General features: G+C 37.2%; 1 protein-coding gene across 1 annotated transcript in view; it reads left to right on the forward strand.

The window, feature by feature from the left end:
* ADAMTS20 (ADAM metallopeptidase with thrombospondin type 1 motif 20) overlaps positions 1–19,563 on the forward strand; it is a 171,018-nt gene that overhangs the window by 65,404 nt on the left and 86,051 nt on the right. Inside the window, exons 12-19 of the mRNA XM_045873599.3 lie at positions 4,232–4,377; positions 5,589–5,770; positions 5,868–6,004; positions 8,375–8,492; positions 10,771–10,866; positions 12,317–12,483; positions 12,635–12,764; positions 19,058–19,184. Coding sequence (XP_045729555.1) covers positions 4,232–4,377; positions 5,589–5,770; positions 5,868–6,004; positions 8,375–8,492; positions 10,771–10,866; positions 12,317–12,483; positions 12,635–12,764; positions 19,058–19,184 — 1,103 coding nt within the window. The remainder of the gene's footprint in view (positions 1–4,231; positions 4,378–5,588; positions 5,771–5,867; positions 6,005–8,374; positions 8,493–10,770; positions 10,867–12,316; positions 12,484–12,634; positions 12,765–19,057; positions 19,185–19,563) is intronic.

A 19,563-nucleotide genomic window follows, 5' to 3' on the forward strand; every position in this document is an offset into this window, starting at 1 on the left:
ATCAAAAGGCATGTGTTTTCCATGAATATAGCTTGCATCACAAATGAATTGAATATTTAAGTTGTATTTGGGACTTCAGCAATTTTTGCAGAAGCTGAAGTACTCTGAAATGGTTGAGCACCCAAATTATTTTAGGACCAAAATTTTAGTGGACTTCTTCAGTTCATAGTTTGGAGCTAGAACTGAATTTTAAAGTTTGATCTTTAATATGTGTATCATTTTAAACTCTTGCAGGCAATGTATGAAAGTTCCAGTTGCTCAGTATTTCTTGCCAATTTTTGATATTGTTAATCTTTTAACAGAATAATAGCCATTTTCGGTGCAAAATGGAATATCATTGTGGTTTTAGTTTGTATTCCTGATTATTGTCAGTCTTGAGCATCTTTTCATTTGCTCACTAGCCATTTGAATAATTCCCCAGTGAGGTGGTTTGAAGGGCTTGGATTTGTTGGAATTCAAGGTAAATGTGCTCAGATACTGGGACCTACTTTAAAGCCTATATAGTTTAAAAGCAGAAATGGCATTTGGGGTAAAAACATCTGGATCATGATAGATATAAACTCCTTATTTTTTATTAATTGAAAATAGTGAGCTCCTATGCATTAGCCATTTTCAATATTCGATGGGCCTTTTATTCAAGAGAAATTTTAAATAAATGTCCTATATTTTGCCTTAACACTCTCTTTTAAATACTTAAAAGTGGTTGTAAATCCATTTGCATGAAAATATGGTGGAACTCACCTGACAATGACTTAATTTAGTACCTGGTGAACAATGTAATATTCTATTTTTTTCATTCTTGGATTTATCAGAAATAGTGCTCAAGGATTATTTAAAATGTTTCTGCAGATGCCCCCCAAATTTACATGCACATAGTACATTCTATTCTGAGATTTTCTAATATGGCTTTCTCATTTTGAATGATTTGTTCTAATGGAGGGCACAAAGTATTTTTTCTGCTAATAAGCTTGGTTATAGGATTCATTTTTTCGACAAAGATTTATCAAGGGCCCACTATATGTCAGGCACTATTCTAGGTGATTAGGATACACCAGTGAACAAAAGAAATAAGATCCCTGACCTCATGGAGCTTACATTCCAGGGGGAGACTACAATATTACAAACAATATAATACTACCATAAAGTCGATAAGTGCCATGAACAAGAAAAAATAGAAAAAGAAAAGGACTGGAAGTTTTGTGGTAGGATAGGGCTGATTACAATTTAAAATGTAGTGGTCAAAGATCTTACGGGAAGTTGCCAATGAGCTGTCTTAAAGAAAGTGAGGGAGTTAGCTATGGAGGATATTATGGGGGAAGTGAGCTCCAGGCAAAGGGACCAGGTGAGCTCCTAAATCCTGGAGTATTGGTGGAATGTTCAAGGAAGAACAAGGAAAGACATTGTGGCTGGGGTGAAGAGAGATGTATAGGAAGTAACTGGAGGACTATTATGTAGGGCATTGCGAGCCATTGTGAGAACTTTGCATTTATTCAAAGTGAAGTAATTGAAGGATTTGAGCAGAGGAGTCACCTAACGTGAGTCAATTTTTGAAATATAAGTTGAAAAGGACCATTCTGATCACTGTTGAAACTAAACTATAGGGGGCAAGGGTTGGAAACAGGAGATCTACTTAGAGAGGCATGGCAGTGATAGAGATGAGAGAAGATGATGGATTACACCAGAGTTGGGGTCACTGGGGTGATGATTGAAAGTCAGTTTTGTTTGTTTTTGAATGAATTAGATCACTTACTAACCTATTAAATGTGAACCGTTAGAGGTAAGATGACTGTTTTTAGCTAATCAACTCAGATGAACTCAGAATTTTGAGGGGTCAGCAGTTCAGTTTTGGGTATGATGTCTGAAATTTTTATTAGACATTAAAGTGAGGATGCATAAGCTGCTGTATACATGAGTCTAGAGCTCAGGAAAGGGATCTGGGCTGGGAGTGATTGTTGATAGGGAAGAATAAAGGACCAAGATCTGAGCCCAGGACATTCCAGCATTAAGTTGAGCCCTAGAAACCAAGGGGGATGAAGAAGAATGATACTACTACATCAAGAAAGACAGACAGAGCTGGCCACTGGTGATGTACACATGAGCAGATACATGGAGGGTGGGACCATCAGAGCACAGGCATTGAGCATTAGACAATGAGCACAGACAGCTCGTTCAAGGAGAAACAGGACAGCAGCTAGTGAGAAAAGTGAGATCTAAGTGTTGTTTTTAAAGAGGGGAAAATAGGGGCACTTGGGTGGCTCAGTTGGTTGAGCATACGACTCTTGATTTCGAGTCAGGTCATGATCTCAGGGATAGAGCCCGCATCACGCTCTGCACTTACTGGGAAGTCTGCATGAGGATTTCTCTCCCTCTGCCCCTCACCCTGTTTGTGCGCGCACACACACACACACACACACTCTCTCTCTCTAAATAAATAAATGCTTAAAAAATAGGGGAAATAAGTATGTTTGTATATTGAGAATGATCTAGTGGAGTACTTCTCAAATTATCTCTAGGAAAGGACCAGTCTTTTTAAAAATTTCTGATAATTTAAACTGATACTTTTACAAAATGATAAAAATGACTAGGAAAACAAAAGGAAAAAAGACATTTGAAATGTAAGCCAAATTTTTCTATGGAAAACAATGTGGCAGATCTTCAAATTAAAACTAGAATTATCTGATCCAGCAGCACCACTTCTGGGTGTGTATCCCAAAGAACTGACAGCAGAGTCTTGAAGAGATCTCTGCACACTCCTGTTCATATCAGCATTATTCACAATAGTCAGGAGGTGGAAGTAACCCAAGGGGCCATCCGTGGATGAATGGATAAATGAAATGTGATCTACACATACAGTGGAATATTATTCAGCCTTAAAAGGAAGGGAATTCTGACACGTGCTACAGCATGGATGAACTGTGAGGACAGTATGCTAAGTGAAATAAGCCAGTCACAAAAAGACAAATGATGCATGATTTTAATTACATGAGATATATAGAGTAGCCAAATACAGACAGTAGAATGGTGGTTCCCAGGGGCTGGGGGCAGGGGGAGGGAGAGAATGGGGAGTTGATTGTTTCAAAGGCATAGAGTTTCAGTTTGGGAAGATGAAGAATTGTGTGGATTGATGGTGGTGATGGTTGCACAATAATGTGAATGCTTTTTTTTTTTTTAAGATTTTATTTATTTATTTGAGAGAGACAGCGAGCACATGAGAGGGGGGAGGGTCAGAGGGAGAAGCAGACTCCCTGCCGAGCAGGAAGCCCGATGCGGGACTCGATCCCGGGACTCCAGGATCATGACCTGAGCCGAAGGCAGTCGCTTAACCAACTGAGCCACCCAGGCGCCCAATGTGAATGCATTTTAATGCCACTGAACTGTACACTTAAAAATGGTTAAGATGGTAAATTTTATGTTTGTGTATTTTGCCACAATGAAAACAAATATAAGCCAACGTTTAAATTAACTTTGACAAACAATGAAATTACTGTCAAAATCCTATAAACATTTCTAAATGCTAACTTTCGATTTCTGTACTCACAGTGACTGGCAACAGTGCATGGACTTTTTTTTGTTAGCTTTGAGCTAGTGGTGACTGGAACAGTGATGATGTAGGAGAGATGGGAGAATTGTTGCAGTGCTGTTTTGAGCAGTGAGGGGCTGGCATTAAGTACACGGGTAGAGGGATTGACTTGCCATAGGATCCTTGATTTTTCATGTGCACTAACAGGTGGGAAGGCTGAGTACTGAGCACAGATGCCATTAGGTGGGTAACAGGAGTACGAGGAGATTGTGAGCAGATTCTTCTGTACATTTCCGTTTTCTTAATGGAACTCAGAAAGTGATCACTGAGACTTTGGATGAGATGAGGCAGAAAGTTAGCTAAAAGAGCACATCTTTGCATAGAAAACCAGAATCACAGATCTAGATCATTCACTTAAATTTTCATTTTACTACACTTTACCCATACAGCAGCTCTTCCCTCCACCAATGAGACTCAAAATCTCAAAGGCAAGGGAAATTTCCTGTTCGTTCTTCATTCCACAGATCTTTTTACAGTTACTTAGCAGATATTTAGAAAATATTTATGACTGTCAAATGGAATCACATTTCTGGATTAATACTGTGCTTTCAGTTGTATCATTTTCTTTGTTGATATTTATGCCGTTATAATTACCGATATTCTAACTGGGTACGTACGAATCATTATCTGTGTTTGTTTTTGTTTTTAAAGCATTGCCACCATGGGCTGTGTGTAAACAAGGAAATGGAAGCACGTCCTGTAGATGGTGAATGGGGACCGTGGGGACCATACAGCTCTTGTTCAAGAACATGTGGAGGTGGCATCAAAAGCACCACCAGGCTCTGTAATCGCCCCGAGTATGTCTTTTTTATGTCACTGTAAATTAAGATTATCTCAAGGCACCAGAAGGTAAACACCAATTTCATTCACTTCTAAACTGGAGGTCAGTCTGTAAGTTTCTGAGATTTAGAAAACTTCTGGAATACATCTAGCCATCTTACCTTATCTTGGTAGATTCAAATCTTGAAAAAAATATTAACCAGCTTAATCTTTAGAATATGAATTAAGACAGGATCGTTTTTTTTTTCTGATTATATAACTTTGAGAAATAGTTGTAAAAATGACAGTTCTGTAATGGCATTTTTACATTTCCTGTGTTTCCATCGAAATTCCTGGCTCCTTTGAACATGTCTTGGCTCTTCTGCATAAAACCTGTATTTTCATTACCCATTTTTTTACTGTTTTATGTAATTTGACATGTCCTATTTTCTTTCTCTGCTTCTCATGTTATAGATGCATCAGTGTGTTTAGCTTGAATAAGTATGAAGCATATTTTCCTCCTCATCAAAATATTTCAAAGCATGTAGAGATTCCATAAAGATTTTTAAATGTCCCCCCAGTCCCCTTTTGTTATGATATATAAATTGGTAAGCAATAAAGAATTTTCAATGCAGAGATAGGACACACTCCGAAATAACTTAGTTCATTTGAATTTCAGAATATCTAAATTATGCTAGAACTCTTTATATTAAAAAAATGCTGACAAGGAGTTTTTATTTTCCAGCGTAAGTTGAAATAAAGAGATGGATGGATATAGATTAATACCATTAAACTCTTTGAAGTGAGTGATAAGTAGTATATACACAACAAAGATGCCTATATATTTCTTTAACATGGTATCATCTTTATCATCTATGGTTCACTAGGTCTTTTTTTTTTTTTTAACCCCCCCCAAAATGAACAAACCCTATTTTGACGTTTTATTTTATTTTATTTTATTTTGACGTTTTAAAACAAATTCCCATGATTAGTTCCCTGTGACTTAACCAAGTCACGAATAAGTTATCATTGCTGCCCTCCAGACCACAGTGTCCACCCGAAGATGAGTATTTTTACAATTCATTAGCCACTGAATTGCTTAAGAACCATGTAACGTACTTCTGTTAAAAAAGTGTCAGTGGGACAGAGGTGGTTTTCCAGATCCTGGGACAGAATGGAACAGTTTTAGAAGTAAATGGCAGAAAGAATATTGTACTGATGTGCTTTAAAATGTAATGAATTTGACTAGGCCAAGAAGCGGAGGAAAGTACTGTGTGGGCCGCAGGATGAAATTTCGATCATGTAATACCGATTCATGTCCAAAAGGCAAGCAAGGCTTTCGAGAGAAGCAGTGCTCTGATTTTGATGGTAAACATTTCAACATCAATGGTCTTTCCCCTAATGTGAGGTGGCTTCCAAAATACAGTGGGAGTAAGTAGTTAGAATATTTTTTGATGTAAAAATTTCTTGAGACCTAGGAACATACAGCTGTCTTATGGTATGCCCCAATTTTAACTTTTTCTTACAGTTGCCATAAAAGATCGCTGTAAACTCTATTGTCGGGTTGCTGGAACCACTAACTTCTACCAGTTGAAGGACAGGGTTGCTGATGGTACTCCTTGCGGAACCGAAACCAATGACATCTGTGTTCAAGGCCTCTGTCGGGTAAGTAAACTCAGGTTTAACGTGACTGTCAGAGTATTCTTTTTCTCTCGCCAAATATTACGTCTGTTACCTTAGAATACATTCCTGTGAATTCCAGTGTAGCACCCTTTAGTGCTATGACCCATTCTTTAGGAGTAAGGTCAGGAGACCTTGTTACTAGGCAGCTTTCTGTCATCCTGAGTGACTCTTGAAACATTAATCATTTTTTTTTTAAAGATTTTATTTATTTATTTGACAGAGAGAGAGAGAGACACAGCGAGAAGGGGAACACAAGCAGGGGGAGTGGGAGAGGGAGAAGCAGGCTTCCCGCCGAGCGGGGAGCCCGATGCGGGGCTCGATCCCAGGACCCTGGGATCATGACCTGAGCCGAAGGCAGACGCTTAATGACTGAGCCACCCAGGCGCCCCGAAACATTAATCATTTAATCATTCTTAAAAAGATAGAAAATATTGGGACACAGGGTTGTAAAGTCCTTTGGCTACTTCAAATGTGACCTCCCTGGTGACCCCTCCCCATTGATTTGTGATGATATTCCCCCTCCTCTTTTCTTTTCCTTTTTTTTTTTTTCTTTTTTTAACCATCTATTTATTTGAGAGGAGGGTAGGTAGAGGGAGAGGGAGAGAGAAACCTAAGCAGATGCCATGTGGAACCTGATGTGGGTCTCCATCTCATGACCCTGAGATCATGACCTGAGCTGAAACCAAGAGTCAGGCACTTAACTGCGCCACCCAGGCACCCCTCCTTCCTCCCCCTTTCCTCCTTGTCTTTGACTTCCTGGGTATATTCAACAGACATTCGCTGAGTTACCTACTAAATGTTGGATACTGTTCTAGTCACCTGGATGAAAGACTGCAACAGAGCCATAAACTCCAAGGTGGTCACAGATTTGTAGGGGAGATGGACACGTGAACAACTCAAATGTAGGGCTATGGAGTCATCAGCAAGGTGGCATAGTGATAATGAGGAAGGAGTGTTTTGTGGGGAAGTGTGTAAATGGTTCAGAGAATGCTCATGGAGGGTGTGAGGCTTGAGCTAGTTATTGAGGATGAATAGGTTTTAGAAAGGTGAGGAAGTAAAGGACTGGTGGGACATAGGGGCTAGCTGTTAAATGCACCTTTTTTCTGAAGTCCCCCAGAAGGATTTGGAGTTGAGTGAGAGATGTGATTTGATCTGCATGTTAGAATCTTCAGAATATACTGGGTTAGGAGAGAATCAGAGATAGGTCGGCCACTTCGGATTCTAGGTGAGAAGTAGATGAGACCCAGAATTAAAGCACACACATTGCAGAAGGTGTTCTTAAAAATGGTGAGTTTGAGAACTAGGATAATGAATTCCATCTAAAGAATACAAATGTAATATTATGAACTCATTCCGTGGGTTAAGACACCAATTTTCTCTTAGCCAAACATCTATTATCAGTTACCTGGTGATAAAATGCTTTGTACTCAAAGGTCTAATGAGATGTTCAAAGAAAAGGAAACAAGAGACTAGAAAAAGGGTACTCAGTGGCCTGAAAACTTAAGTTTTATCTAAATTAACAGCACAAAGTCCTACACAATGAAAAACAATGATGATCTGAGTTTATAGGTGCACATTACTTTCAGAAAACATCTGGTTGAAATTCATTTTGGAAATGTTCACCTTGTGTATAAAAGAATGAGACTTATGAAATTTTCTCTTCTGATCATGAAACATTAGAGGAGTATTTTAAAGAACTAAGAGTTATTGCAGTGTATCTGCATGGAGAACTGCACTTGTTCTTTTAAACCCCTGAACCAAACCATTCACTTTCAGCCTTTATCCAGTTATTCATTCTTGACATAAACACAGCTTACTAGGCTGGTTATTAATTTTGGAGAAATAAATTTTCAAATAGACTCCATTTATTCCCAGAGTTCTAAGATCATGAGTTAAAAAATCATTAAAGACATCTTTTTGAAGTTTTTTTTAAATGTGTTACTTACCTAATCATACTTTTTGTCTCTTTGAAATACATTTTTTTAAAGAATGGCTTAAACGGACAGTGGACATAGGAATTATTGTCCATGTTTGTTGCAATGTAAATTCCTATTTTTTTACCTCCAAGAATTTTTAATTCAGAAAATCTGGGAATCTGCCTTTTAAAATGCCATCCCATGTGGTTTTAATGCAGGGGGGTATGTGGATAACCCTTTGCAAACACTTTTTTCAACCATGTGATGAAAAGGTGTGTGAAAATACTGATGTACAACAAAACCAGTAGATATTCTGAAAAATCCCGTTGTACCAAATCTCATTAATTGAAAGAATATTTGTGAAAAGTTTGTAAAAGCACCGTACTTATAATTAGTCACTTTTATAATACTGATTATAATCATTGTTATTTTGAAGCAAGCTGGCTGTGATCATGTGTTAAACTCCAAGGCCAAGAGAGACAAATGTGGAGTATGTGGTGGGGATAACTCTTCATGCAGGACAATGGCAGGTGTCTTCAACAGTGCTCATTATGGTAAGCTGTGTATTTGTTTTTAATTTTCCCTTATATTTGATATAATAATGGAGTATATAATGAAGGCATAATAATGGTTTATTGTTTTGCCCTCTCTGTACCCTTAGTATTTAAAAATGAAATATATTTTATATCCCTAAATATAAAAAATTATACCAGATGTATCCTTGAATCAATGAATTCATCTGCTAAAGGCAAATCTGATTCTTGAAAATACAGTAGGTTCATTTATTAGAGTAAATCCGGTGCTATTTGACAATGATGTTTGCATAGTTCCCCAATTAATAGAGTCTTTATTGCTGTTCCTGTAATCTGAAATGTATATACTTATAATTTTTTCAGGAAACTTGCTTTCAATTACTTTTCATCATTTGTACCACTTTTTTCTATAACCTGTCTTAGCTGTTGTGTTTCTTATTGATATACTAAAAATGATTGAAGGTGAAGGATGAAACCATTTCAGTGTTGATTTGGAATTATTTGGTTTTTCAGGAAGTATCTGGATTATATATATAACTGATATTTGGCCATGAATTCATTTTGCTTTAAAAATGATATGAGAAAGTATCGGATATTTTCTCTTCTGAGACTTTTCTAGGAAAACCTTTTGCTTTGTATGGTAACAAATGTAGTCCTTTAGAACTTTCCTTGCAAAATGAAAAATATTTTTTACAGTTTTGTCAGCCTTAAATTATGTTCACATGTGTTTGAACACAGTTAAGTTAGTATGAATTGCTTCAATTAAAGCAGTATAATTTAAAACACAAAGTTTGTATTTTTATCGGTATCAAAAGTATACTACATTTATACTCTGGTGACACTTATAAATCTTAGTTGCTAGCTATGACATTTTTGTAGTTAGGATTCATTATTTCATGGGATCCCTTGTTAAAACCAATGGCACATTTGATCCCTTGTTAAAAACAGTGGCACATTTATTGAAGCTTGGGCTCTATCCACTGAAGAACATTTTTTTCTATTTAAAACCACATGTGCCAACTTAGGATCAAATATATAACCTTGCCAAAATTGTATTATGAATTAATCAGTTTGCAAACGGAAAAAGATACTAAACTCGTTTGTAGAGTAGCATTGGCACATTTCTGCCCCCTGGTGGTAGCCTTTGTCTTTCACATTTGTAATGTCTAAGAATTGCTTTCTTCAAAAACCATATCTGCAAGACATAAATAGAAGGTAGTAGGAATATCTTATGGTGAAAAAAATCATAAAATTCTTGTAGACTGATGACTTACAACCAATATGCATGTAGTGTAATCACAATTAACAGACCATTTATCACTTTATATTTAAAATGTGATGCCTTAAAGGGGTATAAAGCACTCTAAAAACATACCAAGTAATCTCACATCAGGGCTGAAAATTTAACCTTTTTTAAAACTTCTCTTAATTTCATTACATATTTATCAAAGTTAGTGTACAAGAAAAACTCATACAACTCCTTTTATTCATGTATTAAATAGAAGGAAAAACTAAGGAAAAGGAACAACTTAGAATAATCACTAGAGCAAAATTGCTGTTTAAAATCATAGTATTTGGAAAACTATGTAATGAGTGTAGTGTAGGGGAAACATTCTTTTTTGTTTAATATGTAGTATTTCCTCATCTTTCAAGCACTGCCAGTGTTGTTGAATTTGGTCTCATAAAATAGAAATACTATTTTCATTTCCTTCACATAAACGCTTTACTTTTCTCATGACAATTTGTTAGCAGACTTTTGAAAATAATGTAAAATTTGGGGGTAGCTATAGGAATCCCTGCTTACACTAGAAATGAAAAGCTTAAAAAATGTTACTAACTTTTGTTATTTTGCTGTTCACTGAATCTTGGTGTAAACATAGCACAATGACTAACTATTTTGATATCTTTTGGATTAGTGAATAACATTTGAAATCCTCTATTTTTTCCCCACTGCGAAGTATAAAATCTAAAAGTATTAGTGTTAAATTTAAAAATGAATGTATTCTTAAATATCTCAGGAACTGTAATATTAACTCCATTCTCATTCTATATTTAGAATTTTAGAAGAAAAAATAAGTATACTTAAGGATCCCAAACTGTATATTTCTAGACAACCATTTTTTCCTCAATCCTTAGTAATTGTGTAATGCCTTGATTCAAAAAGAGTAAAAACACTGTATCATTTTTGAAAGATAAAATGAAATTAAGTCTGTGCTATTCAATGTTTGCAGTCATTCAGCCATAATAGCCTCTGGGCCATCAGCTTATGAAAGTTAACATGTATAAAATTATATTGCAGGTTATAATGTTGTTGTCAAGATTCCCACAGGAGCAACAAACATTGATATTCTTCAGCACAGCTATTCTGGAAAACCAGAAGATGACAATTACCTTGGTAAACATTTCTAGTAAACAAGCAATATGTGATTTGTGTGCAATTTCATGGAGGTCTGTGATTGATGTAAATTCTTAGAAGGCAAGAAGAGCCCCTTTAACAAACACACATTTCAGTTCATACTGAGCTTAAGTCATCTGACTTCCTATACATGTTCTCCTCTTGAGTTATATAATATATCTTATTTTAAAAACAGTGAACAAAATTCTGAAAAATTTGCTTTTTCCCCATAAGAGTATTTTAAATAACCGAAGGTTATATTCAGTTAAAGTTGCATGTATATTTAGAATAAAATTCTTTTTATCTAAAATTAATTATAGAACTTCTTTGTGGTTAAATGTTCTTTAAAGAATTGAAGTGTTTTTACTGTGTATCAAAAGTACTTAACTATAGACTTTAAAAAACACTTATACGATTTCACTCATATGTGGAATTAAAAAAACAAAACAGATAAACATAGGGAAAGGGGGGGAAAAGGGAAGCAAACCATAAGAGACTTAACTACAGAGAACAAACAGGGTTGCTGGGAGGGGAGGGGGATGGGGGCAATAGGGTAACTGGGTGATGGGCATTAAGAAGGGCACTTGTTGTGTTGAGCACTGGGTGTTGTATGTAAATGATTAACCGTTGAGTTCTGAAATCAACATTACACTCTATGTTAACTAATGAGAATTTAAATAAAAACTTAAAATGCTTATGTTAAAGCAAGACAGAAAAAGAATTGATTAATATGATGTGGCATATTCATTTTTAAATGTTAATGAATATGCCACAGTATATTGTCCTTTAGCTACTTCTAGGGTATGGGCTTCATTATGTTTATTTTTAGAAATTAGCTTTTAGCCTTAAAGAATTTCACCTAGGGCCAAAGATGAAAAGAATGCTTTACAAACCTTTCCTTCTGTCTGGGAAATTCTGGAAAGCTGTTGTTCTGTGTATGTCAATAGTGATAGAGTGCCCTTCCATGAAAAAGATCCAGACAGTTATATAGAGAATAGTATGGTCATTGCGTGGCTCCTTAGGATATTGGCCCCTAGAATTTTATAGCTTTGTACGTTTTTTCCAAGAGAAGCATAAATGGACTATTGCAGCAGTCTGGGTGGTGTTCTTTTCCTCACCATCAATGACCAGGACTGGTTTAGCTGATGTTTCTCCAGCGTCCCTGAGTTCTGTTTTTCCTCTTCCTACATGTCCCTCCTGAGGCTGCAGGCCTCTTGAAAGATGACATTCTCAGAAAAGTATAGGGTAAATTTAATATCTTTAGCTGATATGCTGTAGCTTCCCTTCGTATGGATTAGATAACACATTATAGTAAAATACAATTTATTTCCTCAAAAATAATTTACATTTACATTAATTTCAGAAACGGATTTGCATTTTAAAAGTTAAAATACTTTTTGTATTGTTAATTGTATTGTTTTATTATTTCATGAGTCCTGTTCTTTTACAGCATTATCTGACACTAAAGGGAATTTTCTTTTGAATGGGAATTTTGTTGTAAGTATGTCAAAAAAAGAAATCAACATACAAGGAGCTATTTTTGAATACAGTGGTTCAAACAGCTCAATTGAAAGAATTAATAGTACTGATCGGCTGGAAGAAGAAGTTGTTTTGCAGGTAAATTCTCAGGAGTCATTAATAAGACTTAGTTTTAATCCTATTAGTAAACTGATGGTTAAGGACTTTGCATCTATTAAACATAAAAATGATGTCTTTCAAGAATATCTTTTTATGAATTAATTATATGCTCCTGTGTATTTCTATTGAGGTTTTGTGTGTGGGTAATTTATACAACCCTGATGTACGATATTCCTTCAATATTCCTGTGGAAGAGAGGAGTGACCTATTCACATGGGATCCATATGGACCATGGCAAGATTGTACCAAGATGTGTCAAGGTACACTGGTATTAAGTAAAAGAGAAGTTTGCCTGTGCATGCTGGTATAACTTGGAGTACTTTGGAGGCAGTCTGCCTATGGAGTCCCCCAACTGTCTACACACACACACACACACACACACACATCACCACATCAACATACAAAGTTTTCCTACCCTTTTTCTTCTACTTTTCTCCCCATTCATTTTTTCTGATACTTAACAGCCTCATTAGTCTCTCCCCTTTCCAACATTCTCAATTACTGCTTTTTTTCTCATTCTTTCTTGCAGTTGAAAGAAGTTTCTCTAACTTGTAATCCACCCCTCTCCCCCAGTTATTGGGGGGGATACATTCCAAGACCCTCAGTGGATGCCTGAAACTGTGGATAGTATCGAACCTCATATGTACTATGTTTTTTCCTATACATATGTATTACGATAAAGTTTATAAGGCACAGTAAGAGATTAACAATAACTGATAATAAAATCAAACGATTGTAACAATATACAGTTGACTCTTGAACAATACAGGGGTTAGGAGTATCAACCCCCACGTGCAGTTAAAAATTTCACATATAGGGACGCCTGAGTGACTCAGTGGTTTAAGTAGCTGCGTCCTGCTCAGGTCATGTCCCAGATGGAACCCCACATCCGTCCATCTCCTTGCTCAGCGGGGAGCCCACTTCTCCCTCTCCCTTTGCTCCTCCCCCTGCTCATGCACTCTCACTCGCTCACTCTCTCAAATAAATCTTTAAAAAAAAAGTTCACATAAACTTTAGACCTCCCAAGAACTTAACTACTAATAGCCTAATGTTGACTGGAAACCTTACCAGTAACAAGCAGTTAACACATATTTCCTATGTTATATGTATTAAATACTACAGTTTTACAATAAAGCAAGCTAGGGAAAAATACTAAGAAAATCAGAAGACAAAATACATCTATGGCACTGAAGTGTATTTATTGAAAAAAACCATGTGTGAGTGGACCTGCACAGTTCAAACTCATGTTGTTAAAGGGTCACCGGTACTTAGTTAAAGTTCTGTGAATGTGGTCTCTCTCAGAATGTATTGTACTTGTGATGATGTGAGGTGATACAATGCCCACGTGATGAGATGAAGTGAGCTGAATTCAGTAGGCTTTTGACAGCATTAGGTTCTGTTGACCTTCAGGTGGTACATTAGAAAGTGGATCATTTTCTGGACTGTGGTTGATGCAGGTAACTGAGACCACAGAAAGCAAAACCACAGATGAGGGGGTACTAATATATACTGTTTTTCAGGGAAATAAGTGCTCTCACCCACTCCTTTCCATATACTTTCCCAGTAACATATCTCTTCTTTTCAGTGTTGGGGTATCTGACATCTTTTCATTCTCTTACTTTCCTTCCATGACCACAAGAAAATACATTTGTACTGTTGGCATCAATAACTGAAAGGAGCATAGTGGGAAATGGAAAAGCAGGGACATTTACCATGGAGCAAGAAAATGAAGAGACTGGAGTCTTTGGGAAATCTGTAATTATGGATACTTAATTGTGTAATACTTTTCAAGTCAGTAAGTTTGAGAGACTACTTAGTTTTTTTTTTTTATTTTTTAAGATTTTATTTATTTATTTGACAGAGAGAGACAAAGCGAGAGCAGGAACACAAGCAGGGGGAGTGGGAGAGGGAGAAGCAGGCTTCCTGCTGAGCAGGGAGCCCGATGCGGGGCTCGATCCCAGGACCCTGGGATCATGACCTGAGCCGAAGGCAGACGCTTAACGACTGAGCCACCCAGGCGCCCGACTACTTAGTTTTGAATTAAGACCCCAATTCTGCATTCAAGTTTTAAATTCTAGTGGATAAAACCAGCATGAGTAGATTTTCTTGCCATAAGGTAGCAAAGGCAATGCTACAGGTATGCACAGAGAACCACAGAGAAGATGGAGCCATTTGTTAGGAGATTCAATCTGAAGGTACAGGGAGGTTTGGTGCAGTGGAAAGTAGTTCTCATGGGGACTGGAGAAAAGTTTTGGGAATTAGGGGAGCGGTGGTCCAGAGGAGAGGGTGCTTAGAACCATATGGAAATGAGCTGAAATAAGGTGGGTAGCCAGAGGCAGTGACCATGGATTATGGGAATGTGAGGGACAGACTAACAAACTGACCTCAAGGTGCCAAAGAAATTGTGGTGCCCCATTCAGAAAAAAAACACAGGCTTGGTCCTGTGATGTTGGGATAGAGGTGCTCAGAATGATTGCATGGGAACAGATGTTTTCACTGGGACAGTGTCTCTGGAGGGAGGCTGCCATAGGTGGTCAAGACTGACTGGCATAAACACTGGAAGGAGGAACAAAGCTTTGGTAATGGAGGAGAAATTCATTTGACAGAAGGATCCTAGATCTGCCTTACAAAGGGAATGGAGATTTAGGGAGCAGGGAGCAGTGTTCCAGCACTAAGTGGGTACACTGGTCTGTGGCAGTGGATATGGGGAGCTAGGAACAAATCCAAACATCAGGTGAGTGAAGGAACACGCAAAAAATATGGGGAACACCCAAAGTAAAGAATAGCAAGCTCCAAATAGAAAGTTGGACATGACATGATGAAACAGTTTGGGAGTCTGAACCAGAAAGAGATCTCTTAAACAATTCTGGGCTGGGGGGAGAAAAATGATTAGTTCAGTTGCCACATAGTATACTATGATTATATTCCCTCTTTGTGTGTAACTTTTTAGTGTCTCTAGAAGGAAATTCCCTCAGGGACACCTGGGTGGCTCAGTTGGTTAAGCATCCCAATCTTGATTTCAGTTCAGGTCATGATCTCAGGGTCATGAGATCAAGCCCTGCATCCGGCTCCCCTCTTGGCATGGAGCCTGCTTAAGATTCTCTTTCCCTCTGCCCCTCCCCCACCGTGTGTGCGAGCACGTGCACTCTCTCACTAAAAAAAAATTAAAAAATGAAATTCCCTCAGTTTTGTTATTCTGTGTACTGAATATAATGAGTTCCCAAACTTTGTTAAGATTTTATTTATTTGAGAGAAAGAGATAGCAGCAGAGAGCAAACACAGGGAGGGAGAGGGAGAAACAGGCTTCCCGCTGAGTAGAGAGCCCACGTGGGGCTCAATCCCAGGACCCTGAGATCATGACCTGAGCTGAAGGCAGATGCTTAACTGGCTGAGCCACCCAGGCACCCCATGAGTTCCCCAACTTTGTGAGAGCTATAAATTTTATCATATTTTCAAGTGCATTGTCTATGGGTTTCAATTTTCCTTTACTTTTTAATCCGTCTACTGTTAATATGGCCCTCTTTTCTCTTGCTCCAATTTGGTTTTGTTGCTTTTAGTCCTTTTACATGGCTGTTATCTTGAACTTTCCCCTTCATTATTGTTCTGGGGATTTTCTTCTCTGTTGGATTCCCTGTTTTCTACATCCCATGAATTCCTCTTTTTACTTCCCCCACTGGTGGAATAGATCCCTCAGGATATTCCTGAGAAAGAGAAGTAGTTTCTTGTGACCTTTCATATCTGAAAATGGCATTATTCTACTCTCACATTTGATCAGTAGTTTGTAATAAATTCTAAGTTAGATTATTATACTTTAGAGGGTTGAAAGTCTTGTTTTCTGGTTTCCTGTGTTTCCACATGACACTTTCCTTTGTGGAAGTTTGTGACTCCTCTCTTTAATTCTAGTGTGAAATTTTAGGACATCAATTTGCCTTGATGTTGGTATGTCTTTCATCTATTTTCCTAGGTCATTAGGATGCCACTCACATTTGGAGACAGATTCTTTGACTTGAGAAATTTTACTGTATGATTTCTTTGGTAGTTTCCTCACATTGAATTTTCTTTTACATGTTTCTGAAATTTGTATATTTTAGACATTCAACCTCCTCGACTGATCACTATTTGCTAATTTCTTTTCTGAATTTACATTAATGTTTTTACCCCTAACATCTTGCTTTTGTTTCATAGATGTGTAGTCTCTGGCAGTATTACTCATAGTCTTTAAATTTTCTTCTGACATAATCTGTTTCATTTTAGTTTTATTTTATTTTTGTTTATTTTGGTCTTGTGTGTCTTAGTGGATTTCCCGAAATGTCTGTTGATCCTTGGCTATTTGTTCATATTTAAGCCTAAAATGCTGATTGAAAGTTCTGGGTTGGTCAGATAAGTCAAGTAGGGCCTCATTATAGAGTAATTGGATCACTCAGTAGCCCTTTCATGTGTCATTGGAGGAAAAGCCCCAGATGTCATTGTCAGTTGATCTTTTGGGGGTTAAGGAACCTCTCAAGAGAGGAATCTTTTCATTTTCTAATGGTCAGCAGGGAGGCTTGGGAACCATCAAAGCTTGGAGCCAGAGGGAAATGGAAAGAGAGTCAAGTAGGCCTGGTTCTTATCATTCAGTATGGAGACATTTTCTTAATTCCCCTATTTTTGGAACAGTGCTTCCCCAACTTCCCTGAGCTATGTCTGTGCCTTCAAGTTCAGTTTCTCTAGAGCTTTGCTGTCAAGTATGGTAGCCACTAGCCGGATGGAGCTAGCCCATTGAAATGCACAATGGATTTTGAGAGCTCAGTATGAAAAAAATACCAATTTTTATATTGATATGTTAAAATGATATTTTAGATACTTGAGGTTAAACACATTAATATTAAATATTTCACCTATGTTTATTAACATGACTACTAGTAAATGTGAAATTACCTACGTGGCTCACATTCTATTTTTATTGGATAGTGTTGCTCTTGACTAGAAGGGTAGGAGTGTATTCTTCATAAATGGTTTTCAATCTATTATCCATTTTTTTTCAGGCCTACCCTTCACACATTCACCTCTTCAGCAGAACCTGGTGTTTTCAACCCTGGGATTTTCTTGGATTCCTTGGCATGAATGGTTTATTATTCACTTGTTTCCTCCACAGGCTTGTTTCAGCTTTCTTGGCTCTGTGATTTCCATCTACTTTTCATATTCAAAATCTCCTTTTCTTACTCACTGTATTTCCTTTTTTATTCTTTTGCTCTTTTAGGTTTATTCCTTTTCAAAATTCCTTATGGTTTTTTCAGATGGTATTTAGGAAGGAGCAAAGATAAACATGCATGTTCATGTTTGGCTAACTGAAAGTATACAGTGGAACTTTGATGAAACAGAAACTTGATCATGTCACTGACTGCTTAAATTTTTTCCTGTCTCCTCATTGCAGAAAGTGGAAAGTTCTGTTTACTCTGGCCCTTTATAATCACTTTTGCTTTTGCTGTGGTTATGCTGCATACAACCAACCAGCAAATCTCAATGGCTTTGAAAGACCAACGTTTATTCTTTGTCCTACTATGTTTTAGCTGCTAATTGGCTATGACTCTTCCAAGTTTGGTATCTGCATCCATATCATTTAAAAAAATTAAGACTATTTTTTAGAGCAGTTTTGGGCTTATAGAAAAATTGAGAAGGTACAGAAAACACACACATTCTCTTTTTTACCTCCCCCCCTCCCGTTCCCCTTTTAACATCTTGAATTAGTGAGGCACATTTGTTACACTTGATGCATTATTAACTACAGTCCATAGTTTACATTAGGGTTCACTCTTTGTGTTATACATCCTACGGGTTTTGACAAATATTTAATTGCACATATCTACTATTACAGTATCATGCAGAATACTTTCACTGCCCTAAAAATCCCTCCCTCCATGCCCCCTCGAACCTAATAACCAATGATCTTTTTAATATCTGTGTCTTTTCCGTTCATGATTCCAGGCTGAAAGATCAACCCCATCTGGAAAGGCTGTTTTAGAGACAGGGGAAAGGGAAAGTGAGCTGGGCAGAAGTATATAGTAGCTTTTAAAGCTTCTGCTTAGAAGTGGAAAGAGTCACATCCTTTTGCAGTTGGTTGGCGTAAGCCCAAAGTCAATGAACAGGGAAGTATATTCCTCTCACGGGAAGTTATAGTAACATTGTAGCAAGTGGAGACATGCAATTCTCTAATGAGGAAAAGGGAAGCAAATAATAGGGAACCCATAATGTACTACAGAGCATCAGTGCCAACCCTGACCACAGCTCTCCACTACCCAGTCCAGCCAGCTCTAATGAATCTCTTTCTATTCCTTATCTGGCCCACCCTCCTTGTATCTCTTTACTAAGTAAACTCCTCAATCTTTCAGGATTCAGCTTGTTTACTCCAGAAAGTCATTCCTGACTAAATTAATATGCTAGTCTATCCTGTATCCTGTGTTGGAATTTTTTTGCTTTCTTAGCTGAATCCTTTAGGCTATTAGCAGAATTAAATAATTCTAGAACATCTACTTAAAAGAACTTTCCGTTTAATTTTCATTTGACTTTGGCCAAGGTCTTCACAGAAGAAAAATTACCTGCATTCGGAAGAGTGATCACGTGGTAGTGTCTGATCAAAGATGTGACCAGTTACCACTTCCATTGTTTGTGACTGAAAGGTGCAATACAGACTGTGAACTAAGGTAAAAGAAAAATGTGTAATGTAACCAGTGTATGTATAATGTAACCAGGTTAAAATTAATAAGTGAGATAAGATATAAAGCATCTAGTACAGAGCCTGCTCAGATGGATATGTAATTAATGTCTATCCTGTGTCCCTGCTGGTATAAAATTTCAGGCTCACTAATTTATTATGAGACTTGGCAACTGATTTGAATGTTTGTTCATAGTATTTGATGAATACCAGTATATAGGCCTCAAAATTTTGTGTAAGAAATGGAAAGAAATTTGTAAAATATATGGGTAAACTCTAATCTTAAAATCCATGGTTTAAAGATCTGAAACAAATTTTGTGGAATGATTGTATAATTCCCTTTGAACTTATGAACCAATAAACTTTTA

Source organism: Mirounga angustirostris, unplaced genomic scaffold, assembly GCF_029215605.1.
Source record: "Mirounga angustirostris isolate CCGP_5_RB_7025 unplaced genomic scaffold, mMirAng1.0.hap1 SCAF_5, whole genome shotgun sequence".
Taxonomy (NCBI): domain Eukaryota; kingdom Metazoa; phylum Chordata; class Mammalia; order Carnivora; family Phocidae; genus Mirounga; species Mirounga angustirostris.